We start from the raw sequence: 27,822 nt of genomic DNA, 5'->3' as shown, positions 1-27,822 counted from the left end.
TGTTACAGAATATATCAGGAAAAGCTTTAATAAAGGTAAATCAAGAGATTGTGGACTATACTGCAATATACTGCAAGGCTCTACTTTCTTAGAGGTTTTTAAACAGAGGCTAGATGGCCATCTGACAGCAATGAAGATCCTGTGAATTTAGGGGAAGGTATTTGTGAGTTTCCTGCATTGTGCAGGGGGTTGGACTAGATGACCCTGGAGATCCCTTCCAACTCTATGATTCTATATAATAAGTTCTATCCATTGGTGTAAGTATTATCCTACTATGCAATTTCTGTATCCTTTAACATGTACTGTTACGTCTTCTGCTTTGTTTCAGCTTTATTTTAGCTTGTTCCTTGGTTTTATATTTTCCCAATCCTAATTCTATTACACTGTTTACTGGATGTCCTATTGATTGCACTGACTTACACAGCATAAAATGACTTGAGTCTCGGTTTAAAAAGATGGGCTACAATATTTTAAAAATGACCTACAACAATTTCAGCTGATGGGTCCTCTGTATTGGGCTTCTGGTTTGAATTTTTAAAGAGATTTAAAGAGGAAGTCACAACAGAGCTGGACAACAAAACCCAATCTCTTTATTCCTAGCATACGTTGTATCAGCAGAACTGAAAACTTCAAAATTGATACTGGTTTATAGAGAGTTAAGCATTCAATTCAGAAAATACAACACCACAACATCAGACTGCGGTGTTTACTCACCAAAACGTTTTCTTGTCCACCAGTGAGGCTCCTTAATAGCTGAGAATCTCACATCAGGATGCAACCTGAGCCTGTCATAAAGGTCTGTTGTTCCGCACTTTGGCTGGCCTATGATATAGAAATGGGGGAGACAGCGCAGCCGATAATGCTTGTCCTTGTAATGATACAAATGGTTCCAAAATACCTTTCTGAGGTAATCAAATATTGCTCGAAAACGTTTGGAATACAGTGCATAGGAGTTTGTAGCATAAGGGTCTGTGGTCATATTTCCACTATATTCTTCATACCAACAAGGACTCTTGCTGTTTGGAAGAAACTTGTTAGGAATTACTGAGAACATCTGCAATACAGAGAACAAACACTTTAGTTAAGAGCAACAAACAAAAAAACATGGTTGCATTCCAGTTACAATAATCCCAGTGTTTCACACTGTAGTCATTTTAATACTTAACTGCTCCAAGCTGCTGTACAGATACAAGACCAGGGGAATGGGCAGAGCTGATGGTGAAAAAGAATATATATGCACATATATATGCGTGTGTGTTTGTGTGCATATATGTGTGTGTGTGTGTAGCATGAATCCTCCATTCAATGAAGAATTATCAAACTCTAGCAGAAAGAATATTGACTGTCAATTCTGACATGTCACATGAGAGGATAATCAAAATGCTTCTACATGGCCACCACTTCATATGGGGACCATGACATTTGAATTTATACTGTTACATTTATCAAAATATTCACCACCTTTCCCCCTTGCAAGGGTCTCAAGCTAGAACTTCCTTGACTATGTGAAGTCTTCATGTCAGAAGCTACTAAGGCATAGCAGAAATAAAAAAGTGGGCAATCTAGATTGAGGATCATTCCCCAGTGCAGTCCTGTCTACCAGACATTAAAGCAGCCTGGTCAATATAACTTCTGCTTTTTAGCTTACCTCTGCTGTGCTACATCTATAACTAGTTTACACTGCAGATTAGCCATTCTGGAAGCAGTGCATAAATTCATTGCTGTTTTTAGCACAGATAAATCCACACACAGATTCAAAAGTACTACAAAGAGTTTTGCGATGTAACCAGGAATTCTGCCACCAGAATGTTTTACAAACATTCTAGGGGAGCCTCTGACTTCACAGAGGTCACTCTCTATCCTTTACTATGTGCATATGGTACACATCCTCCTGCAAAACCAGCACCTGGCATAGGTACTAGATTATCAGAATTTAGAACTCATACCAATGATTCTATTAATATTAAAACATTGTGATTAATGAAGAAATTTAAAAATAAGGTATGAATGAAGCAACACTGAGGGAAAGCTAGTATGATACAGTGCTTACTGTGCTGGACAAGTATTCAAAAGATACAAGTTCAAATCCCAACTCTGCCATGGAAGTTTGTTGAGTGACCTTGAGCCAGTCACATTCTCAGCCTAACATACATCACAGGATTGTTATGAGGATAAAATGCAGCAGAGGAATTGATGTAAGCTGCTTTGGGTCCCCACTGGGGGTAGGACAAGGTATAAATGAATAATAAATAGCTAAATCGCTTGATGATGGATTTCCAAAAGACATATGGCTAGCCACTGTAAGAAACAAGATGGTGGACTAGACAGAATAACCCAGCAGACCACATATGAGGAAATGAAGAGAAATTTTCAAAGCAAACCTGTAAACAAAAATTCTCAGGCATCAGATAGCTCTTATGGCTACTTCAAAGTAAATGGTTTCAGTAGAAAAGCCAGGTATAGACCACTTCAAGCTTTCAAGCAACCAAACAATATACACAATATTACATATATGGCACTCAAATTTTAAAAAAACATGAACATGTACTGCAGCTCAATGAACTGATCCCTCAATGAAACTTAATTGAAGTGTACTGAAATATGCAATTGAATTAAGAATTCTGGAAAATGAGTTTGCAAGAAACAATAATTAGAAAACACAGGTTGAGATGGAGATAAAATAAGCAGATCAAATTAATGTTCTGGTTTAATTCAGAAAATATAACATCTGCATATTTCATTGAAACACTTTCGAGACAGGAATTCTTCACAAGTCATGGTTGAGAAATACTGCCTTCTAATTATTAGATACAAGTAGAAACCTAAAAGAACTTGTGGGGAGGTGTCTCATTTCCCTCTCTCCCAATATTTCCTTTTCTGCCTCCCTTCTCTGGCTGCCCCACAGCCCCTCCCCCTTTCCATCTTCCTTCACTCCTTTCTATTCAAAGCCAACCTACTCTTTTCTGCCCCACCCACCCACATCTTCAACTGTCCCTGTGGCCTCTACCTAGGAACACTATGGCCCAGCAGTGTGGAGCCAGCTGCTGGGCCAGGTCCACTTGAATGATAGGGAACTCTCAAACACTGGTGGGAGGGGCACATAACTTTCCCGGTGCCTCCCTTCCTACAGTATTTCCTTTTACCCTCCTCCAGGAAACTCCCAAATCCTCCCCTCTTTGACATTCTCCTCAGCCATTTATCAACTTACTTTTTATTTGCGTCACATCTTCAGCTATATATGTGAGTATGTATGTATGTGTGTATAAAATTTATAACCCACCTTTTCTCATACTGGAACCAAATCACTTGACATCATTCTTCTCATCTCCTTTTTAACCTTACAACAAATCTATGGGGTAGGTTATACCGAAAGTATATGACTGGCCCTACATCACCTAGTGAGCTCCCATGGCAGAATAGGGATTTGAACCTGGATCACACAGACCCTAGCATGAAGCTCTAACCACTAGACCACACTGTCTTTCATATGGTGGCTGCTGCTGAAAAGAAGCAAGCTGACAGGCCTAGGTAAATCAATCAAGTAGGGTGGTATCAATTCACCCAGTGATTGCTACCAGGCATTCAAAAACCAAAGTAGTTGTGGAAAGGGCCCTGCCCCCTCCAGCTTTTACTGACAAAAATCAAGTCCAGAATGCAGTGGTTTCCTAGCACCAACCACTGAGGGATTCCAATTCTTAAGGCTACAGGAGCCCATTTTATAATTGTTGGGTTTTTTAAAAAAACCCTCCATGTATCTTTTTTAGATTTCAGGGGGGGGCGGGTTGTAGACCTGGGCATTTTTTCAGGTTTGTATAAAGATCTGTCTTGTACATTTATGGTTCTAATCACTGGATTTAAGTATCCTTAGATTTGACCAAGTTGGCTATTAGAATATATGATGTTTGGGACCCTTTCCTGAGAGTTATTTTCTAATTTAGAGTTATAAAAACCTTAGGAACTGAGATTATGCTTTAACACATTTTATAATCTTTTAACACATTTATAACACATTAATATAATCTTTTAAATTTGTTCCCAGTTTATCATCTATTCCCTCTGACTTTCCCACAGAAATATATCCATAAACGTTCTGCATTCCAAGCACCTAAAAACTTCCTTCAGAGCATCTTCAAATAAGCAACCCATCTGGAAGAACTAAGATTAAAGAAGATAAATATACTCAGAACTTTACTTGCTATCTCATTTCAGGACTGACTGAGCAACAATGGGGCAGCTGCACTATCTCTGTCTCACATCCAGACAATATCCAGTAGCAACCCATTTTCATGTTTGTCCTTCATATCTCCTTAGACTTCCTAAGACACACCTTGAATTCATGAAACTCCTGAAGTCACAAACACTCAGGGCAGACCTGACTTCTGAGGATTGCCAGCTCTGGGATGGGAAAGACCTGGAGATTTTGGGGGGTCTAACCTAGTGTACAATGCCATAGGGTATAATGGCTATAGCAAGGAACAATGCCATAGACTCCACTTCTAAAGCAGCCATTTTCTCCAGGGAAACTGATCTCTATTGTCTGGAGATCTAATGGTATCTACAGGCCCCACCTGGACGTTGACAACCTTATCTTCACCCTTATCTTGTGTATTTTATGTTGTTAGCTGCCTTGAGTCTGCATAGAACGGGCGGAATATAAATATAATGTAAATAAATAAATAAATAATAAGACCCACCAGTTCATATATCCAATAACATGACTATCAGTGTTAAGAAGTATTCATAAGCAAAAGTCAGTGTCAACATTGTTAATAAAGCAAAATAGTCTCTTTCTCATATACTCACATGCAACTCTTGTTTTTTCAGATCTTCTAAGTGTGGATAATGTCTGGGTATGAATTCAATATTTGCAGTAATAGTGTCAATAATTACTTTAATATTTGGATAATCCTTGGCATATGAAATATTCATCTTAGATGTTTGTAAATGATCTTTTACATCACAGAGAGTCTCACTGTCCATTAAGTTTGAATTGCTAGCAAAAGCTCCATAATGGAACGTGGGCAGTATCAGCAAGAGGCCATGTTTGGCTCCAGTCAGTATATAAGATGCCATCACTAGCATCATTATTAATAATCCAAACATTAAGCTGCACAGTTTTCCTTTCTTCAGACAAAACAGTCCAGTCCAGCTCTCACTGTGATCAGTCCTTACTTCCAGAACTGCAAGCAAGTTCATCTGTTTGCTATCCAAGTGCAACAGAACTTTATTTTCTCTTTTGCAAAGATGACAGTTTTTGTTATTGTAACTCCGCCCTTGGCACCTGGAACAGTGTTTGTGCAAGTCATTTGGTAACAGTGCTATGCAACAATGAATGCAATGCTTCATACCATTAGACTACTGGTGAAATGTGCCATTTAGGGTTGTCAGGGAAGAAGTTCAGGTGGATTAAAGTAATTTCCAGTAAAAAGAGTCATGAATACCTCGGGCAGCCAGAGAAAGATGCTGCCATGTAAAAAGATTCAATCAGATTCAATAAATATATAGATTCAATATATACATAATAAGGCTGTATCTTAGGTGTACATTAAATGTAGTCTGGACATATTTATGAGAATTTGGCTCAATGGGAGAAAGTTAAAAAGACAAAAACCCTATTCAGGTTTTTCCCATTGAGCAAAATGTAGTGAATGGGATTTCACGGTTCAAAGTAAAGAGGCAAACAAAAGAAAATGAATTCATTGTCCTTGGATTGTTCCAAAGGTAAACAAAATTTAAGATTTCTGAGGTTTAAATATGTTCCTTTAACATGCAGTTTCCAAGAAAGAAAAACTTTTTGGAGATCTTCATCTTTCTCACATCAGTTTAGAAGGCTTTGTTGCTTAACCTGAAAAAGAAAAAAAAAACAGAATAAATATGGGTGCACAGAATTTCAATCAAAACATCGGTTGTTTTTTAATAACACAGGATTAAATAGTGAAAATACTAGCACTGGTTGAAATTTATTTGCTAGAACAAAAGAGGAAATGGATTCTTGTTGGGAATAAGATGGTTGGAGAAATGAAGGAAGACAAAGCTATAGCAGGGAAACTGGTAAACCCAAACAACTGTGGTACAGAAAGAGAATTGTCTAGGAAAGATCTTTAGAACAAGAAAGCTGTTGAGAAAGGATGCAGCGGCAGTCATCTGAGTGAAAGCTATGGAGAGAAATACTTAATGACAGCATTTGAGGAACAACAGTGTTAAGGAAAGCTGCTCTAAAAGGGAAAGCAGTGGCTAAGTGAGCAGGAATACATTTATATCAGCTCCTAGAGATTCTTAAAAAAAGATAAATTTCTCAAAAGTGTGGTGATATGATAGTTTAGGATTACTCATAAATAAAACTCATTTCTCCTTCCAGTTCATGCTTCTGCATACTAATTCTTAACCTCAGTAACAGAAAGATCATTAGCAACTGCTCTCCAAAGCAGAATCGCCTCTGGTGATGACTTAATTGAATGTTTCTTATTTTTGAGATCAATAAAACATGTTGTCTCACCCTAAGAAGCACATTAAATGACTGTATACAAATGCTAAGATAGCAAAAACGATATTTTGAGAGTTCAAGAGAAAACTGATGTTATCTGAACATATTAACTTGTTTCTAGAGCTTTTCATGCGCAACACTGTTGCTTCTGGAGTGAATCCAACCATCCTCCAAGTAGCCTTCTTCCAATGGATAAGCTGTTTAATTTGAAGAAGGATCCTTGGGGTAGCAAAAGGTTTCAAATGTGAGCAAAAAGGAGACTATGTACAAATAATTAGATAAATAAACTTTGCATGGCAGAATGGTAGGAAAGAACATGATTCACTGCTTTGTTTTTTCCTGGAAACACTGATAATGGCTACACTCCAAAACCCCACAATCTTTACACAGCTTGTTTCTTTGTCCTTTGGAATGGGGTCTACATTGCTTAAAGTATATTCCTTAAATAACATAAATATATTAATCATCATTAGTATTCAGTGGGACTTAGATTTTTTTTAAAAAAAATAAAATCAATCACAATGCTTTCAACGTATCTTTGAAATGGATTGCTTTTTTGCTCAATTAAATTTACCAAAACCCACTTAAATGACAATAAACAAAGCAATCATAATCATAGCAACATTTCAAACACCTTCTTCTAAAAGCACTGATCCCTCTTCAGTGAGCTAAATGAGCAACACACTTCAAAATTTTTCATGTGCTCACAGGGCTCCTATTGCAGGCATCCTTGGAAGATTGCACTTCCCAGGATCTTGGAACACAGCTATCTTCAAGGTACTATGTCAGCATTGGGCACTTTAAGAAGAAAAGTGCTGATGCACTGTTATGTAACTCCTACTATACCTGCTAATGAAAGGCATGTGAGAATCATGTGCAGCTAGTTAAGAATTGGGTAACATGATTGGCTAGCTGCACTATATCAACAGAGAGCCTAACTCTCATTCTCTGTGGATTGATGAATACGGAGGACGTGCAGAGGTGTGGAGAGCTATTGTGATCAGAGGCTGTTACTCTGTCGGACTGACTGATGATGATGATGATGACTTGGTATGTGTAAGACTACTCTCTTGGACTGTGACTGTGTACTGCTAACTTGGATGGACTGAACTTGCTGTGTATTGACTATCTGCCTGCCTATTACTACTCTCTTTGCCTTACCCCAAATACAACTGGTTCAACTGGCTTGTTGGAGTTTTTGTCTTCATAGAACTTTTACTGGTGGCTGCACTTATCAGGGCACTCATACCTGCGGAACTTCCACGCACACTGACATCGGTTATGGGCCCAGCGTGGTCTGCGGGGGAGTAAGCTCTGTCTGCTGCAGCATTTTCCAGCGTTCTACTCGTGAGTAAGACGAACAGTTTTTGGGCGTGGCACTTTGTATGTGTATAAGGCAAACCATGGAGTCCAGCGTACATGTCTCTGGCTTCCTCATTACGAGGCTTAATGAAGACAACTACGTCACATGGTCAGAGAAAGTCACCATGCTGTTAAAGTTCCAAGGGTTGTGGGAGTATGTGGTAACTCCGCCAGACTTAACAGTGTTACATGCTGCTGATGATGCGGATGTAATAGCCAAACATCGGAGTAACGATGATAAGGCATTCTCATTAATTGGCTTAACCTTGGAAGATTCACAGCTCATCCATGTTAAAGGGTCTAATAATGCCAAGTCATGTTGGGATGCACTAAAGGCTCTATATGTGAGAGAGAGCGTCGGGTCCCACATTTTCCTAATGAAGAAGCTCTTGAGTGCACGTTTGGAGACAGGTGGAGACATGATGACTCACCTGGAATACATGAAGCGCACTTTACTCCAACTGCAGGAAAAGGAGGTAACTTTTTCTTCCCTGCAGCAAGTGTACATAATCCTCTGTTCCCTGGACCAGAGCTATGATCAATTTGTGGCTAACCTTGATGTTGTTCCACAAGCTGAGCTTACCGTGTCCAGCATTTCCCACCGACTGCTGAATGAGGCGATGAGGAGGAGAGACGCAGCTCAATTCCATGCGGCTCCAGCCCATTCAACAAATGTTCCTGCCCGGGAGATTCTTAAAGGGGCAGAATGCAAAGCAGCTGCAGCTAAAGCATATGCTGTACGTAAGTGCTACTTGTGTGGAAGTTGCAAGCACCTACAACGCCAGTGTGGCTTGAACAAAAGGAAACATTCTCCTGCTGTTACAAAAGGAGCTACAGACTGCAACATATGTGCAGATGGTATATCTGCTAAAGCCAAGAGGAAAGGCGACTTATATTTCCTTGAGAAGGAGCGTTCAGTGCAGCATGTGAGTACAAATAAACCACCACATGATAATTGCATACATCTCTGGCATCGCAGACTGGGGCATATCAATTTCCAGGCGATGGAGAAGACTCTTCAAGCGGCCGGAATTACCCCCAAACCATGTGGATGTTTCATAGAATGTGAAGTATGCAAGGCTGTCAAGTCCAAAGCAGCAGCAACTATGTCTCCTAGCAAGTTTCAGACTAATGAGATACTTGACTTAGTGTTCCTCGACCTGATTGGCCCATTCCCTACGAGGAGTTTGGGCGGGGCAAGGTTCTGTTTATGCATAGAAGACCATTTTTCCCGGTATGGTTTCTGCTTCCTTCTTAGGTCTAAGGCGGAAACATTCCAGGCATTCTACAACTGGCTTCGCTTTGTGCAACAGAAGACAGGCAAAGTTCCTAAGTCTATTCTCAGTGATAATGGGTCTGAATTCTGCAATGAGAGAATGATTTCTTTGTGCAGGAGATATGGCATTGAACGAAAATGTACCGCTCCTTATAGACCCCAGCATAATGCCTTCTGCGAAAGAAGGAACCAATCCCTGTACAATATGTGTATGGCTATGTTAAAGGACAGTGATTTACCCTTGAGCTACTGGGGGGAGAGCATGATGTGTGCTTCTCATGTACTAAATTTGTCTTGGTCATCTGCTATAGGAAGGATTCCTGCAGAAGCCTGGTATGGCAAGAAGCCCTCCATAGAGCATGTAAAAATCTTTGGGATCCCTGCATACGTCCACATCCCAAAGGAGCTCAGAAGGAAGGGAAAAGACAAAGCTGAAAAGTTGTTGTTTGTTGGTTATTCTAACAATCATCGAGCTTTCAGGTTCTGCCATGCTGGAGAGAAGAAGATAACGACCAGCGCGTCGGCAACTTTCCTTGAGAGATCTGTTGGCTGGCAGCGAACATCCTCGACTCTAATCCTGCCGACAGCAGAGAAACAAGAGACACCACCCGTTCCTAGGAAGGGGAGGAGAAGCCCGTCGCCCAGCAACGGAGCAGTCAAGGAGGAGCCGTTAACCCCTGCATCTCCAGGAGCTGGTGTTTCACAGCAGCAGATGGCAGCACAACAGACAGTGTCTGATGAATCTGCAGAACCGGTGCTTCGGAGGTCGTCACGTGAGACGAGGCCACCGGATCGCTACAGTCCAGGACAGGCATGTACTGTGATTGCAGAGCCCTCTAACTTTGAGAGTATTCAGCATTTATCACAGGAGGAACAGGCTGGATGGCACGCTGCAATGAGCTCTGAGCTAGAGTCCCTGCGTAACCTGAACGTCTATGAAGAAACCACTCTACCGCCCGGTCAGAGACTCATAGGGTGTAAATGGGTGTATAAACTCAAGCCTGGCACAGATGGTACTACTCAGTACAAGGCCAGACTTGTAGCCCAGGGATTCTTGCAAGGGGGGGCAAGATTACGATGAAACTTTTGCTCCAACCCTTAAAGCCACTTCACTTTACTGTGCTCTCACTATCGCAGCAAAACAGCACTGTATGATTAGGCATCTTGATGTTAAAACAGCCTACTTGCATGCCCCATTGAGACACTGTGTGTATATGAAGAAACCACCAGGTGCCTCTGGTGACAATGATAATGACAATGATAATACTTGTTGGTTGCTTAAGAAATCCTTGTATGGGTTAAAACAGGCTGGATTCGAATGGAATCAGCATTTGGTACATAACCTTAAAATGTTAGGTTATAAGCAAGGAGTTGCAGATCCCTGTGTGTTCACTAAACAGAAGGGGGAGCAACAATGCACCATCCTAATCTTCGTGGATGATTTGGCCATAATATGTAAATCTGCCAAAGTAATGAATGATACTATTGATGCTCTAAGGTCCAAATTTACTGTGAGAGATCTAGGAGAGATCAAGCAATATGTTGGCCTAGAGATAGAAAAAGTAGATGGTGGATACAGAGTATCACAAAGGGCAAAAATATCCCATTTGCTAAAACAGTTTAAAATGGACCAGTGCAAAGGGGTGCAAAGTCCTATGTTCCCATGTAATGAGTCAGACAGCGAACAGAGTCCACTGTTCGATCAGGGGATATATCAATCCCTGATTGGCAGCTTATCATATCTAGCTAATTGGTCCAGACCGGACATAGCCATGGCCACTAATGTATTGGCAAGAGCAATGAAAGAGCCAAGGCAAAAACATTGGCTAGCAGCTAAGCATATCTTAAGATATTTAAAGCAGACCATAGATTTAAGTCTATTCATAACTCCTACTGGAGAACTTACCATGCTTGCTTATGCAGATGCTAGTTTCGCCAACGATCCTGATACTAGGCAATCTACTACAGGAATGGCTATTTTTCTGGGTGGCGCCCTGGTTGGGTGGCGGTCACTGAAGCAAAGACACGTGGCTCTGTCTACGTGCGAGGCAGAATACGCGGCCTTGAGCGCTATATGTACTGAACTCATATGGTTCAAGCAATTGTTGTTAGACTTTGAAATACGTCATGTCAATCCCATAGTTGTGAGGGAAGACAATCAGGCTGCTATACAGTTAGCAACAACTCTTGGTGTCAAGAGTAGGTCCAAACATACTGATGTACGTTTCCATAACGTTAAGCAATGCTTGGAGGATAGACTAATCGTGCTTGAATACTGTGAAACCAATGACAATGTTGCAGACTTGTTTACAAAGGTTCAAACACATGTGAAGCATAAAGAAAGCTGTCTATCTTTAGGTCTTAAAAAATGTGAAAAGCAGTAATGTCATGCTGTGGAAATATTTTAACTATGAATGTTAAAGTTACATGCAATGTATAGCCCATGTCGTTACATAAGGGGGAGGATGTCAGCATTGGGCACTTTAAGGGGAAAAGTGTTGATGCACTGTTATGTAACTCCTACTATACCTGCTAATGAAAGGCATGTGAGAATCATGTGCAGCTAGTTAAGAATTGGGTAACATGATTGGCTAGCTGCACTATATCAACAGAGAGCCTAACTCTCATTCTCTGTGGATTGATGAATACGGAGGACGTGCAGAGGTGTGGAGAGCTATTGTGATCAGAGGCTGTTACTCTGTGGGACTGACTGATGATGATGATGACTTGGTATGTGTAAGACTACTCTCTTGGACTGTGACTGTGTACTGCTAACTTGGATGGACTGAACTTGCTGTGTATTGACTATCTGCCTGCCTATTACTACTCTCTTTGCCTTACCCCAAATACAACTGGTTCAACTGGCTTGTTGGAGTTTTTGTCTTCATAGAACTTTTACTGGTGGCTGCACTTATCAGGGCACTCATACCTGCGGAACTTCCACGCACACTGACATACTAGAAACTGAAGAATTCCCAAGATGGTTTGGAAGAAGATACTTAGCAGCCTCTCAAGATCTTTAGAAGACATTGGATTTATAGTCTGCCTTCCACTCAAGAGTCTCAGAGCGGCTCACAATTTCCTTTATCTTCCTCCCCCATAACAAACACCCCGTGTGGTGGGTGGGGCTGAGAGGGATCTCACAGCAGCTGCCCTTTCAAGGACAACCCCTGTGATAACTATGGCTGATCCAAGGCCATTCCAGCTGGTGCAAGTGGAGGAGTGGGGAATCAAACCTGGTTCACCCAGATAAGAGTCCGCACACTTAACCACTACACCAAACTGGCTCATGCTGCCATATTGGTGTCCCATATAGGGTTGCAGGTAAGATCTTTGAATTGCGTAATTTAAACAATGCTGGAAAAGACTGTCCGCCTTTTGTGAAATTAAATTTCTTCAAGGATATAGCTTAAAGATGAAAGCTACTTATAATGTAGCTGTTAGCCAAACAGAACAAGAAAAAAGTTTGGTAAATGTTTGGGGGATGCTGATTCCCCCAAACATTGGTTTGAGGGCTCCGAACCAGACCAAGTTCAAGGCAAATTTTGGCTTATGAGCCAGTTCATGTCCATCCCTCTCAGTCACTATTCAGTAAGGAAAATAGCTTGGTTCACCACTGACTGCTAGTTATAATGCTGCAAATTGAGGGGGAGGACAAGTGTAACATAGGTAGTTCTTCTAGAAGATCTTGAACAAAATGCTCCACTTATCATTTTGTATCAGAATGAATTTTATTGTATTGCATCAAACAGTGACTATATGGACTTAACTGTCTACAGACTAAAGGACCATTATATCAAATGCCTCATAATTAAACCAGCACGTAACAGTGTCTGAAGCATACCTTTATGTTTTTCAGTGATACAGGATTCAACAGACACAGAAGAGGCCTTCAAAAATTTATATCATCTCAAATCTAGAAAGGAGACTCTCTGGATAAAGCTGCATTAATTAGAAGTTTGTGCACATATATGTATAAATAAGAACCCTCACATAAAAACTCCACTGAATGAGCTGAGCAGCATTTCTAAAGGATAATTCGTATCAGAAAAAGGCACAGATCACTGGATTTTAATAGCTGTAACTGGATTTTAATTAAGACAATAATGGGAAAGTGACACAAATGAAAGCATTCTTTAGAATAGCTATACAGTTAATTCCCAACCATGCCACTTATTTATGGATACTTATTTCCACAGATAGGGGGCACATGGAGGGAATTTTACTATATTGCATCAAACAATGACCATATGTTTCTGCACACTTGTGACATTCCCTAGGGTTGCAGAAAAATTGGGGGGGGGGGAGTTTAAAAATACACCAGTGATTAAATTTCCCCAAGTTAACATAATGAGTTATCTGCACATGAACAGACAATTTTCCAATTAAAATTCCAATAACCTTTAATGGCATAACAATAGCTTAATGAACAGACGATTCATTTACCAGTTGAGCTGGTGATGGAGGAGGCCACTGCAGATAGGAACTCTGGACCAACTGCCATGATGGTGTTGCTGCCACAGAAGATGCTGGCAAAAGCTCCAGGCCTGGCCATGGCAGTGGAGCACTTTGGGAGCTGCTCCCTGCATGGCTGCCATGATGGAGTGCTCTGGGAGAGCCTCTAGGGCCAGCTGTAGTGGTGGAGGATGCCAGGAGTCAGTTTGGGCTCGAAGTGGCTCCCAGATACTGATGCTGTCACTGTAGGTGGGTGGTGGGGCATGGAGGTGTGATGGGGAGGAAGAGATGGAATTCTTTCCCCCCCACACACACACAAGTCTTGAGGTCCTTCCACAGGCACCAACACTAGTAGGGAAAAAGAAAGGAGAGAGACTGGCCCGGTGGGATGAAAGAGAAAAAAGGGGGATTGTCTGAGAGAGGGGAGAGAAAGAGGAAGGAGGATTTGCTTGTGGGGGGGAGAAACAGAAACAAGAGGAGATTGTCTGAGGGAGACAAAGAAAGAAGGGGGTTTGTCTGGGGGAAAGAGAAAGAATAGGGGATTGTGTGTTGGGAAAGAAAGAATGGAAGATTGTCTGGGGGAGGATGAGAGAAAGAAAAAGAAGAGGGGAAGATTGTGGAGGAGAGAAATAGGGAAGAGAAAGAGAGGGGCAGACCAAGAAACCATTTATTCCAGTGTAACTAGGGTTACCAACTTGCAGGTGGTAGCTAGAGATCATCCAGAATTACAGCTGCTCTCAAAAATCAGTTCCCCTGGAGAAAATGTCTGTTTTGGAGAGTAGACTCTATGACATACCCTGCTGAGGTTACTTCACTCCCCAAACCTGAGTGTGAGATGAAGATACAGGGGAAATTTAGGTACCCCCTGCAAATCCTTGGAGGTTCCCCACCATGCAGCTGGTCCCATTTTAGATGGTACTGTTCAACTTGGCCAGAGTTTTCTTGGATAAAAGCTGTCAAAGGGAGGGAAATAGGGAGGGAAGGGGGAAGACAGGAGAGCATATAGAAGTATGTTGGGTGGTGGTATGGGAAGGAGAGACGGAAGCCGGGAAATGGAGAATGTTATGGGGGCTGCCAGAGCAGGGAAAAAGGAAATAATGGGGGGGGCATCTTTAAAATGAGACGCCTCCTGCAAGTCCTTGTGGGCCTCTTCCATGTGAAGGTATAATATTGTTGTGAGAAGTTCAGATAACTGGGAGAAGTCACCCATTAAAAAAAAAAGTAAAGATTGCTATAGTTATGATTTACAAGAGTTCATTTTACCGTTGTCTAAGAAGTGCATTCACTCACTAAGCAAACCTAGGAAATACAATGGTATTTTTAATTAACATGGAAAAAGAGAACTTGAAGTTAGCAAAACTGGATGCAAACTTGACAGTAGCTGCGAGCAGCTTCTTCTACAGATCATCCCACCATGCAGAGGTCAGCTGACCATATCACTTACATTCTTAAAGTTAAAACACATGTTAGACTCAGTGGACTTTAAATAGCAATCCTTGGTAAAACTTCAAAAGCGTGCCAGAACAGCTACTGACTGGCAATGGTTGTGGCGAAAGCCTCTTAAGGAGCCTTTTCCAGCAAAGACTAACCATAAATAGCATTGTGTATTTTAAAAAATCCCTCAACCACTTTATGAAAACTTTTCACTCATGAACAGAGCCTCTCCTTGCCTAAGGTGCCATAACTTTGTTGTAGATTTGTCACTTGTCCCACCGTTTAATTTTATACAAATACATTTCATATTTTTAAAAATCTGGCTATTATTAAAGATCCAGGATGTGGGGATCAAAAGAAAGGCAACAATCTTACTATGTGGCTGTGAAGACATGTTGATTTTCTAGACTCTCTGTTCAGTGAATTTATCCTTAACTCCTTGGCTTCATCTTAGATTTCACAATGTGACTTAGTTGCTTTATCTACTCTTTACTGACACAGAAGAGTGGACTACTATTCTATAACTCTCAGCAGCTGCAGATATGTGAATGTAAATGATGGTAGTACTAGAAGGGAGTCTAGAAGATGACCTTTTACTGGCTAATTCTTTCTATAAATATCTTTTATCTATTTCAATATATTTTTCTTCCTGGAAAGTGAGAACCAATGATACCGGGATTTCAAACTCTCACCCAGCTACTTCTTTCACTTTCCCTGATGCATCACTCTTCTTCCTTCTTCATAGATCCTCATTCCCCAACCAGAAAAAAATGGGATTAGTCTTACAATAAACTCTTCACTCTCACCATAAACTTGGTCTGTAGTTGCTGCTTAAGGACTATCAGCTCTATCTTTTAAATTTCTCTTTAATATTTCTCAGTACCGTACAACTATAAGATTTATGGCCATTTCTAGTGTAGGCAAATTTATGTTCCCAAGGTATCTGATTAATGGATGTTCCAGTGCATTGAATTATCTCATCTTGGTTTTAGAATTCTAAATGGCAGTGTAAGTGACTTTGCCCTCAAATAATACAGGATTGAAGTTGGTTCTTAATGCTGTCTTGGTCAGTGCTGATGGGTCACAGTAGAAATACCTAATGAAAGTATATCTGAAGCAGAGAAGAAGTCCCGCTCTCCCCCCCTCTTACTTTGAACTGTTACAGGCTAGCAGTAGCAGCCAGCCAAGAAGCCTCTCCCTCTTTACCTCCCTTCTCTAGATTTTTTCAGAAGCTGTTTTAACAGTATTTGATGACACAATGGGAAATGTAAAGATGCCAGACATCTTAATGTCACTCTGAGGGTGCACCTCAGTACTTCTGGAACTGCTGATATAGCATCAAAGGCACCAGGGAGGGAGCAATATACACTGCATATCTGTTCATCCCTAGACTGGCCATCACCTACACCAATTACAGTAGTAATAACAACAGCAAAGTGTGTGTGAAATGGTTGAGGGTTCACTGGAAGAGTATGGAAATTCACAGAGACTGATGACCTCCCAGGAAAAATATATGTACATATTCCTAGAAGGTCCCCATTGTTACTTGTAAACTGTCATGCCATTTCAGATTCATGCCTTCCATTTGGTTATATCAGATATGCACTAAATTGCTTCAGGAAATCCATCCATTCAAACCAGCAGTATCTTCTCCCATTGTCTCCTAATGGAAAGACACTGCAAGAATGCAATTAATGCAGTATATATCTCAAACATATGATTTGTTTCATCTAACAAAGCAGTCATCAGATGAGTTCCTGTTCCCAGAATGCCTTAGGAGTAAACCTGAAGAAGCCTTCTTTCCCACAGGCCTAGTTCTCCCTTCCCTCCACCTCTTCCTGCATGCCAGTTTTGGCTGACCAGCTACTTTCTCCTGCACATGAACAAACTTTAGCCAGTCCAGATGCTATCTTATTAGTGTCCCAATCATTTCCCTCTAGTAATGTACCACTTGTATAACTTCTGATGGTGGATACTTCAAGTTTCCCACTACCACATAGGTATTTTCCACACCAGCCCAGAATGCTATCAGAATATGCAGCACTGACAAGGAAACAAGATGATATAGGGTCCTATGTTAAAATTCTAGATGTCAGAAGCACAAGCTTTATTTAAATTTGGCATTCTTTTCTGGAGTGGTTTACAGATAACACACTCCCTTCTCCAAATGATTTCCTTCTTTTTCGTCCCATAAATAAAGCCTTTAAAAAAATTAGATACGTTCATTGGCATTTCATCAGGAAACACGCTATTGGGCGAGGGGAGTTATGGAATACTTGTGCATATATCACTTGATCATGTTTATATTAAGCACTTCTTACATAAAGTGTTTGGTATGCGTTTTAAAAGATGCATATGTTCATTTCATGTTTATACTACATTAAAATGTAGTAAGTTGCAAAGAAAAATACTTGCATATTTTTCCGTAATGCACAATTCTCCAAAGTTAGCTAGAAAGACAGAAGATCTATCGAATGGAAAATGAATTAATGGCTCTACTGCCCAGGATATCCAGACTCAATAATTTTGTAGTCACTAAGAGATGTTAGGTTTCTCTGAGGAAGTTGCTAACTACATGTCAGCCCCTAACCTTGTGTTAGGTTTTCCCTGAGGAAATCTTCAGCATGGGGGAAAAGCAAGCTCCACATTTTCCAGGTGCACACAAGCTCAATTTGGATCAGAACTATGGTACATGAGAGCATATGGTTTAGACTTTCCCCATTGCCATTTTTCCAACTTGAAATTACTGAGGGGTACTATTTACCTCTCTGAGGGCTACACAGGTACTGATGAGCTACAAGTTAAGTTTCTACAACAGGACAAATAGCATCCCTTGGGCCATTTCAGGTTGGAAAAATGGTGAGAGGAGAAAGATAAGCCTTTTTTCCCCTCTGTGCATCACAGCCCTAATCTGAATCAAGGTCACATGTGCCTGAGAATCATATTATGTCTGAACTCACTTCTGGCGAAACCATACCATGTAGTTAGGCTATAAACCAATGCAATGCAAATCTGCCTCAGCTTTGAAATCACACTATTATGAGTTTACCTAATCGTTCTCTTCAGAATGATTCTCTTCACTAAATTTGATCCTTCTACCAAGAAAAGACATTCGATTCAGCCATCTGAGAAAATTTCTGTATGAAAGTATGATTACTGCCAATTTCAACAAATATGATATTACAAATGCCAAAATATCCATTTTTAGTCTGACTTCCAGAATGTATTCAACCTGAAATAGACATATATGTATTACCATTCTGATGTTATATTTCACCCTTTGTGTTTGCTACATTTTAGGTACCAAAGAGGAATATCTGAATTTTAATTGGAATACATGCTATGAAATAAAGAACAGACTTTCTAATAAACCATTTGTGTCAATTTTTACACTCCTAGTGCTGACAGCCTCCAGTTCTTCATCAGAATAGCATTTGATTAAGGTGATGTACAGTTTATTTGGATATTACTGAATGCAGTTTTTTCCTGTTGAAATTAGTAATACATTATTTATGACTATATAAACAGAAATATTTACCTAGCTATATTTTCTGTGTCTTGAACTCTGACCATAAACTGTGGGAACTAGCATATCCCCACAGCATTCATGCCCACCTAGCTAACAAGGCATAAAAAGGACAGTCAAGTTGTCAGCATAGGATATTGTTAGTAATAAAGGTGAAATGCATAAAAGAAATGTCACTCAATGGGAGATCTCAGAAGACAACCTTTAAAAGAGCTGTTTCAGATCCAAATTTCTCTCAGCAAAAATTATTTTAGTTGTGTGACTAATTTCTATACACTGAGAAGGACAGTTTAGTGTGTATATATATATATTTAACCTCTACCTTGAAAGTGGCTATATCATGCTCAACATTTTTCACAGTTAAAGAAAACAGCTTTGATAAAAGCAAGTTGGGAATGTAGAATGTCTCCCATTGTTACAGTTTTCAAACAGTGATTCCAATCAGGATCGGATCTACATGTTTTTGAGGTGGGGCAAAATTAAAAAATGACGCCCCCTTATGGCCCCCATTCTACCTTATGGGCCCACAGAATAAAATGGACTCTATACCCAATTTGGGAACCCCCTCTGGTGGCACCCAGGGGGAGCACCCCCTCTGCTCCTCCCCCAGATCCCACCCTGATTTCAATCCAACCCCAGAAGAGACCAAGATATGATCAGAATGGCAGAAAAGAGGTCATGTACTCAATGACAAAGGCTTATTTATATCATCGCTCCCACCTCAGAGCTTAAAACTCATCTGAGTTTACCTGCATAATATTTTTCCACTGTTCCATGCTTCATGTCTCATAATATTATGAATTGGTTACCCAATGAAGACAGTTAGCAAACTGTCCAAGACAGATAAATATATCTTTACAAAACATTTAACTAATGTATGGAACTGAACACCACAATATGCAATGATGGTCAAACACTTAGATGCATTGTATAAAAGAACGAGACAAATTCATATAAATGAGATTTATTAACAATTATTGTAAAATAGGAATTAAGGCCTGTTGTGGAAATAAATACAATGAGCTCTAGAAAGATGTTCTGGTAGAGTGCCCCAGCCTTGGGCATTCAGGGTCAATTTACTGTGGCATCATAGCATGATGATGATCACACAGATGCTGAAACTTAGCACTCCTTTCATCTGCAGTACATTGCTGCCACCTTTTCCTGTTGTATTGTGGCATTTAGCATCAGTGTGTACTTCTAGTGTGATCTAGTTTTTTTGGCCTGGCATAATTCTGTTATGGTATACCATAGAGTATGTGAATCAAGGTGGCCATTTTTTGTAGGGGAACTGATCTGACTTCCCGTCTCCTTCCTCCTCCCTGCAGCCTCTACCCAAGAAAAGTACAGTCTTTCTCCACAGTGTGGACCAAAGCAAAAAGGAAGAAATCTTAGCAGGGTATAATGACACAGAGTCCACCCTAAAAAGTAGCCATTTTCTCCAGAGGAACTGATCTTTGTCATCTGGAGAGCAGCTGTAACCCTGAGTAATCTCCAGCTGTCGCCTGGAGATTGGCAACAATGGTTCCCCAGGAAGAAATGGCTGGTTTGGATGGAGTCTGTGGCATTGTAACTGTCTGAGGTCCTATCCCTCCTCAATACCCACCCTCTCCAGGCTCCACCCCTCAAATCTCCAGGAATTTCCCAAGCTGGAGTTGGCAACTCCTTCCCAGTCAACGATCAACCTACCTTTATCTGCCCTTCTGACTTCAGCTTTTCATCTCCCCGTTCCCTCTACCTAGGAAAAGGACAGCCTTTCTCCACAGTGGGGACCAAAGCAGCTTACATCATTCTCCTCTCCCTCTTTTGATTTGTGCAAAAACCCTGTGAGGTAGGCAGGGCCAGTGCTAGGCACTGCGCAGCACACACCCCCCCCCCCCAGTTCCCTCAGGAAATAAATCTCTCGCTCATGGCACAATGACTTCAAAAGTGATGTCATCAAGCAGGCCAGGGACGGGGAGAGCTGATACAAGCCCCCGCGCACACACACACACCAAGGCTTCTTGCTTTGCCAAAAGCCTGATCAGGGCAGGGAGAGTCGACGCTTGTGTACCAGAATCCTGCAAAGAGCATGGTATGCAACCCCCCCCCCCCTCAGGCTTCTTGCTTTGCAGGAAGCCTGATCGGGGCGGGGAGAACCGATGCTTGTGTACCACACTCCTTGCAAGGAGCACAGTACACAAGTTCCGGCCCCGCTTAGGTTTCTTGCTTTGCAGGAAGCCTGATCGGGGGCAGGGAGAGCCAACGCTTGTGCATCATGCTCCTTGCAAGGAGCATGGTAAACAAGCCCCAGGTTCGGCTCATCAGAGGAGAGAGGGGGTGCCCAGCAGTGCTCCCCAGGCGAGGTGGTGCCCTAGGCAGCCACCTAGCCTGCCTACTCCCATGCGCCGGCTCTGGAGGTAGGTTAGGCTGAAAGTCTGTGACAGATCACCTTTATGTCCCAATTAAGAATACATTATTAGCCACTGTTAAGTGCAATTCCAGAGTAGACAGACCTTGGTCTGATCTTGCAAGACATTTTTATTCGACACAGTAGAATGCAAATTTTTCAGACTACTGGCTAATCAATGAGGATGCTGGTACTATAATAAGATTGCCAATCCCCAATTGGGAGCCAGGGATCCCCTGGTTTGGAGGGCTCACCCACTTCAAGGTTATCAGAAAGTGGGGGTGGGGGGTGAATGTCTGCTGGGCACTCTATTATACCCTACGGAGACTGATCTCCATAGGCTATAATGGAGAATTGATCCATGGGTAACTAGGGTTCAGGGGGGTGTTTTCTGAGGTTGAGGCACCAAATTTTCAGCATAGCATCTGGTGCCTCTCCTCAAAAAACAGCCCAAGTTTCAAAAGATTGGACCAGGGAATACAGTTCTATGAGCCCCAGAAGACGGTGCCCCCATTCCCCATTATTTCCAGTGAAGGGAAGGCATTTAAAATGAACATGGTCCCTTTAAATGTGATGCCAGCACTCCCTTTGGAGTTCAATCGTGGTTATCACAACCTTGCTCCTGGCTCCACCCCCAAACTCTCCCAGCTCCATCCCCAAAGACCCCAAATATATCCTGAGTTGAACCTGGCAATCCTAATTCCATAGACTCTACATAATTCTTCTCAAACTTCTCATCCCTGCAGCTGCCATGTCATTGCTCTGGTTTTAGGAGATTATACATTTCTATATCTCTTCAAAAGTTTCAGAGGATCATACCATTTTGAATTTATCACAACTGATACCTTTCTCTGTATTTTGAATATGCTGTTTGTCAATAATTTCCTAACTGACCTAAAGCAAGGAATACAAATTTTCTTCATGCCTTACTGCTTGGCATGTCAAATCAGAAAGATCTGTGTCATTAAGATTTCAGTTTGTGATGTCACTGCTCCAGATTTGCCATACAGAGGTCTCATAAGTAATGCAGCAGACACCAATTGCTCTGCCAGAGTAGCAAATGGTCCTGTATTTATTAATATTTTACCCTCAAGAGCTACTGTGGATTCAGTGCGATAATGAATTTTAAAAAAAGATGTGAGTAAGTGAAAAACATTCCCCACAGCTATATTAGGATATGAATAATAAATTATCTTAAAAGTTCAAATAGTGTGATCAGAATAAATTATGTCAATTAGGTATAATTAGATTAATCAAACACATTTATGTAATTTAAATAAGCATAGCTTGTTCTGATTTCTAAAAGTGCCCCCAGGCAGAAGAATGTTTTTTAAAGGTTTAATCCATGAGATAAAGGGGAGGCAGAAAAAAAGGCCACTTGGTGGGGGTAAAGTCATTGCGAGGACAGTAGTGACATGGAAAGATATGCCCCTAATGCAGTTGTGGAGGCTACGGATCTGATCTGAGCAAAAGGAAAGCCTAGGCCTTTCCTTTTGATCTATTTTTTTTCCTTATCAAACACTCCTACTTTTGCTTTCTCATCTACAGGAATAACTGGGATCTTTTCCCATTCAGATGTGAAAGGCATCTAAATCAATTTAAAAGTTTTAGGAGATACAGAAATGAAAAAAAATAACCATTAAGAATCACAGGAAACATTAGGAGAAAACAAGAACACTCCTAGATATTAACTTCAGCAGCCAACCATCCATCAAAATTTCTGCTCAGTCACCACAAAAGTCCTTAAAAACAAAAAGGTGTTTAGTTCCTGGCAAAATGGCATGAAGAAAGTATTCAGGAAGATCTCCATTAGGATTTCTTTTCCAAGGTGTGGATGCAACAATGGAAAAACTCTGTTCCCGGCTCTCACAGATGTTTCCTGGGAGAACACTGAATACAAAGTAGTGTTTTCTCCTCAGATCTCAAGGAGACAACTATGGTAAACAGTATATAGATGCCAGTTATTTCTTTAAATTTTTCATTTGAATTCAGATTGCTATGAATGGGAAAAGTTCACAGAAGCACATCTTTTCCACCTTTCTCTTATCTCAGCAGCCCCCTACACCCTTTGAAAAACCATTGGCAAGGATCAAATTCTGATGGCAAGAATTCCCCCAAACCAAACAGTATTTGGCATAAGAGGGAAAAGAGTTCAGGCAATGAGGTGAAATTGAATAAAATTCTCCGCACCCTACACTTACAGGAGAGAGATTAGAAGACTAATATTCTAATAATATCAACTGAATAGAATCAAAGGATCATAGAGTTGGAAGGGACCTCCAGAGTCATCTAGTCCAGTGGTCCTCCAACCTTTTTGGCACCAGGGACCGGTTTCATCAAAGGCAATTTTTCCACGGACCGGTGGGGGGGCAGCACTGGGGGTTTTGCCATCCCAGGCTGCCCCCCACCTGCCCCCATTCCTGCCCCCCATGGGAGTCTTTAAATAGGGGGGAGACTGGGGCTGTTTCTGCCACCTCCCCACTAGGTGACCAGGCAGCAGAAGGCCAATCTGCCTCCCCCGCCCTGATCAACAGGGGCCTATAAATAAAGAAGTAGGCTAAGGTCACCACCGGACACCGGTGGGTCTGATCATAGTCAAGAAGTCAATACCGCCTATACTGGATTGAAATAGCGCTATAGAATGGTTTTAAAGTTGATATGTAAATTATGGTTTTATATGTTTTATCGGATTAATTGTTTTATAATGCTGTAAACCGCCCTGAGTCCGCTTGCGGAGAGGACGGGATATAAATGAAAAGTAATAAATAAATAAATAAATAAATAAATAAGGTCACAGCAGCACTGCCCCTTCTGCCATCCTGGGATCTAAGTGGATGAAAGAGGTGATATGGCCTTACTCCACGGCCCAGTTGCTAGCAGGCCACGGACCGGTACCAGTCCATGGACCAATGCAGGAAAAGACAGGTTGCTTACCTGTAACTGTAGATCTTCAAGTGGTTATCTGTGCATTCACGCTCATGAGATAAAGCGCCTGCGCCAGTCCCCGAATCGGTACCTAAAAAGCCTGGGATTTTTTTGCACTCGGCACCAACGGGCATGCGCAGGCATCCCAGTGCGCATGCTTGCCGGCACCAGCATGAGGATCCCGCCAGTTCCTTCCTGACTGCTGGAAGCCCCTACTGGAGGGAGACCGTCAGCAGTGGGGAAGGAGGGCGGGAAGTGTGAATGCATAGATGACCCCTCGAAGATCTACAGCTACAGGTAAGCAACCTGTCTATCTTCTTCGTGGTCTCTGTGCTTCACACTCATGGGAGATTAGCAAGCAAGACATACCTGGAGGCGGGAAGAAGGTCAACCAGAAGAAACAGCTTGCAGCACCTCAGCTCCCAGACAAGTCCTCTGCTGAGCATGCACGTCCAGAGCGTAGTGCTTCATAAAGGCATGCGGAGAGGACCAGGTGGCAGCCTTGCAAACATCCATCAGGGAAACGCCTTTCAGGAACACCACCGACGTTGCCATCGCTCTTGTAGAGTGTACGCGAATAGGCCCAGGTAACGGCTTCTTTGCCAACAAATAACACAGTTTAATAGTCTCAGTGAGCCATTTCGAAAGCCGCTGAGATGAGATCCTGGAACCTAACTTAGGAACAGCATAAGAAACAAAAAGCTGCTGGTCCTTACGAAAACTCTTGGAGCAACTTAAATAAAACAATAAAGCACACTTCACATCTAGAGCATGCAACCTACGTTCCTCATCCGAGGAAGGCGTAGGATAAAAAGTGGGCAACCAAACTTCTAAGTTGAGGTGGAACTGAGAAACCACCTTGGGGAGAAAAGAAATATCAGGAGCTAACAACACTCCAGCCTCCTGAAAAACTAGATATGGGTAGTCACAACGCATAGCCATGAGCTTCCCTGCACGGCGTGCTGATGTGATGGCTACCAAAAAAGCAGTCTTCCAAGATAGAAGCTGTAAGGAACATGTGGCCATCAGCTCAAAAGGACGTCGAGTCAGGCTGTCCAACACTAAAGTCAAATCCCACAACTGTGGGGGTGATCTCGATGGAGGATGAAGCCTACCTAAGCAAACCCTTCAAAAACCTCTTAGAATGAGGGTGCGCAAAAACAGAGTGCCCCTCAACCGGTTCATGGAACACAGAAATTGCCTCCTTGATGGAAGAAAAAACAAGGCCAGCATCTACCAGAGATAACAAAAACTCAAAGCCGCCCTGAGCCCGCCTCAATGGGGAGGGCGGGATATAAATCGAATAAAATAAATAATAAATAAAAATTACCGACAATCCCACCCTTTGGGGTGAAACTGAGGGATCAGCTAAGAACTGCAGAAACCTCCGCCACTTCCTATCATAGGAAGTATGGGTAGAAAGTTTCCTGCTGTTCAAGAAAACTTGTTGGACTCTGCTAGAGAACCCACAGGGTCGATGAACCACGCTGTCAGCTTCAGGTGGGGCATGTTGTGATGGAGTACATGACTGTCCTGAGCTGACAGAAGGTTCAATTCCACCGGAAACTGGTAGAAGGCCCCCCTCACCAGTTGGAGCAGGATTGGGAACCAGTTCTGGCAAGGCCACCAGGGAGTCACCAGGATACAGCATGGTCTCTCTCTTGCGATCTTGTTATCCACCCTTGTCAGTAGTGGCAGAGGTGGGAACAGATAAAGGAACCGACCTTCCCACGGGAACAGCAGACCGTCCCCCAAAGACTCTGGATCTGAGCCCCGAGTGGCGGCGGAGGCAGACGGCAGAAGTGATGGTCCTTGCTGAGACGTCGACCATGTGCTTTGTTGCAGCCAGTTGTTGTTTGGCTACAGCAAAGCCTTCCTTCTGCAACTTTTTTGCAGCTGACCTCTTCTCACTCAGGGAAGACAGGAGGGGGGTAAGTTGTTCCCACACTGAGTATTGGTATCTAGCCATGCATGTGGCATAGTTAGATAACTTTACTCCCAGCGTCCCAGCAGAGCAGAACTTCCTCCCGACGTTATCCAGCTTCTTTCCCTCCTTGTGTCACGACTCGAGCCTCGGGTAGGAGACGGCTGCTGGTGTCCCGGCAGTCAGCCAGAACTCTTGCAGCCGGCTGAGGTTTTCAGGGAGCAGCACGGGCGTTATCTTAAACAGTCCAATTAGTCAAAACCATAAATCAGTCCGAGCCAAGGGATGAGACAGAGAGCGTAAACGCAGGAATGCCGGGGGTCGGGTAGCCAGAGAGAGCAAAGCCGAATGAAGTCAAATTACCAAAGCAAGTCCACAGAGCAAAGTCACAGTCCAGAGTTCCGAGGTCCAAGGTTCAAGCCGGGTCAGAAATATGCGGGTTCTCACAGGAGTCAAGAGGGTGCAGAGCGTGGTCACGTCCCAGGAGGATCATTCGTTGCCAGCACAGTTTGCCAAAGGGCCAGGATTGCAGATATACTGTGCTGGCTTGTTAACCCATTAGTATGCTGGGCTTAGATCTCTTCTCCCCCCGCATGCGTGCTTCACTCCTTCTGTTTCTAATCTCCTGCCGTCTCCTTTCACGGAGCCGGCTAACAGGTGGTGGAGATTCAGGAGGGGATGAGCTGGGGCCCGGCGTGGCCTGATCAGTTCCAGGTGGCTCCTGCTGCCGGCTTGCCTCCTCAGGACTTACGTCCAGGGCTGTTAAAGGCGCCTGCTCTGAGCTAGCAGGTGCTGGGTCAGGGGCAGGCATGACACCTTGTCTGGTGGAGAGGAGTGCGTCTTGCGGGCCTTCAGTGAGGAGGAAACAACCACCGAATTTGGTTTTGGGTGTGTAAAGAGGAACTCAGCCCCAGACTCTTGGACACGGTACATATGCTCCAACCTTCTCGATGACACGGGTGTAAAAGCAGGCTTCGCCCAGGGCTCCTTCACCGCCTGTAGGATGACCTTCGTCACCGGCAGGGCAACCGCTGTAGACGTATCCCGCTGCATGATGTCGAACACATCATCTACAACGGGTTGTGGCTGTGTCACTGGAAGCGAGAGGGAGAGTGCCATCCTCTTCACCAGGTCCCCGTACGACTTCAGATCCTCCGATGCTGAGATGGGAAGATCCTCAGCCATATGAGACACTGGTGAAGGTTGCAAAGCCTGGTCCGGATCGTCGGTACTGACCTCAGAGTCCAACGATGAAGACTCTCTGAGTAGAGAATGTTCTGAGAGCACCGGTGTTGACTCTCTGGCAGGCGACCGGATCGACACCGACAACCGAGGTTGGACTTCCTCCACAACCACACCGCGTCTGTCAGGCGGGACCGAGATTGATGCCGAAGGTCTAGAGTGTTAAGACAGCCTGGACATATGGGATGCCTTGGACTGCTGGTCCCAGTCTGCGAACTCACGAGGAGGGAACCATTGGTACGGTGGGTAGGGATAAGCGTAAGGAGGCCACTGGCGCTGCTCCCATGGTGGAATCGGTGGGAAGCGACGAGCTACTGTAGTCGGTTCCAGCTCTCTCTGGCCTCTCGCCTGATCCATCGGTGCCGAAGGCTCCATCGGCGCCGACACCTCCACCTCTGAGACCAAGTCGCTCTCACTGCAACGCCTGGACCCTGAAGAGTGGGAGCACTGAGTCAGGTCAATCTCTTGCTCCGATGCCAATAGGCGCAGCTGCAAAGCACTGCCTCTCAACACTGAAGGGCTACGACGCAGGGACACCAAGATCTTCCTCGGTGGAGCTGTCGATGTCGAAGCATCATGTGAAGGTGAAGGAGTGCAGGATGGTCTCTTCTTCCGCTTCTCCTTCGATTTCACCTTCTTCGGCGCGGATGATCGGGTCCCCAAATCATCCCGACGCTTTTTTGCCGGGGTGTCCACTGACCCTTCAGAAGGCCGTTTCGTGGAATGCCTGCGCTCGACCAGCATCTCAGTCCTGATTGGCGAAGCCTCAGCCGATGTGACTGTCAGGGCCGCGGCCTCACCCATC

General features: G+C 43.0%; 1 protein-coding gene across 1 annotated transcript in view; it reads right to left on the bottom strand.

The window, feature by feature from the left end:
- Positions 1 to 27,822, bottom strand: part of CHST15 (carbohydrate sulfotransferase 15) — a 135,996-nt gene that overhangs the window by 39,020 nt on the left and 69,154 nt on the right. The window contains exons 2-3 of the mRNA XM_060241455.1: positions 4,804 to 5,845; positions 715 to 1,054 (exon numbers count right to left, since the gene is read on the bottom strand). Of these exons, the coding sequence (XP_060097438.1) occupies positions 715 to 1,054; positions 4,804 to 5,346 (883 nt within the window). The 5' untranslated portion in view covers positions 5,347 to 5,845. The remainder of the gene's footprint in view (positions 1 to 714; positions 1,055 to 4,803; positions 5,846 to 27,822) is intronic.

The sequence above is a fragment of the Heteronotia binoei genome, chromosome 6 (assembly GCF_032191835.1).
Source record: "Heteronotia binoei isolate CCM8104 ecotype False Entrance Well chromosome 6, APGP_CSIRO_Hbin_v1, whole genome shotgun sequence".
NCBI classification, from domain to species: Eukaryota; Metazoa; Chordata; class Lepidosauria; order Squamata; family Gekkonidae; genus Heteronotia; species Heteronotia binoei.
The sequence above is the reverse complement of the archived record's forward strand: the minus strand, read 5'-3'. Positions and strand labels throughout refer to the sequence as shown.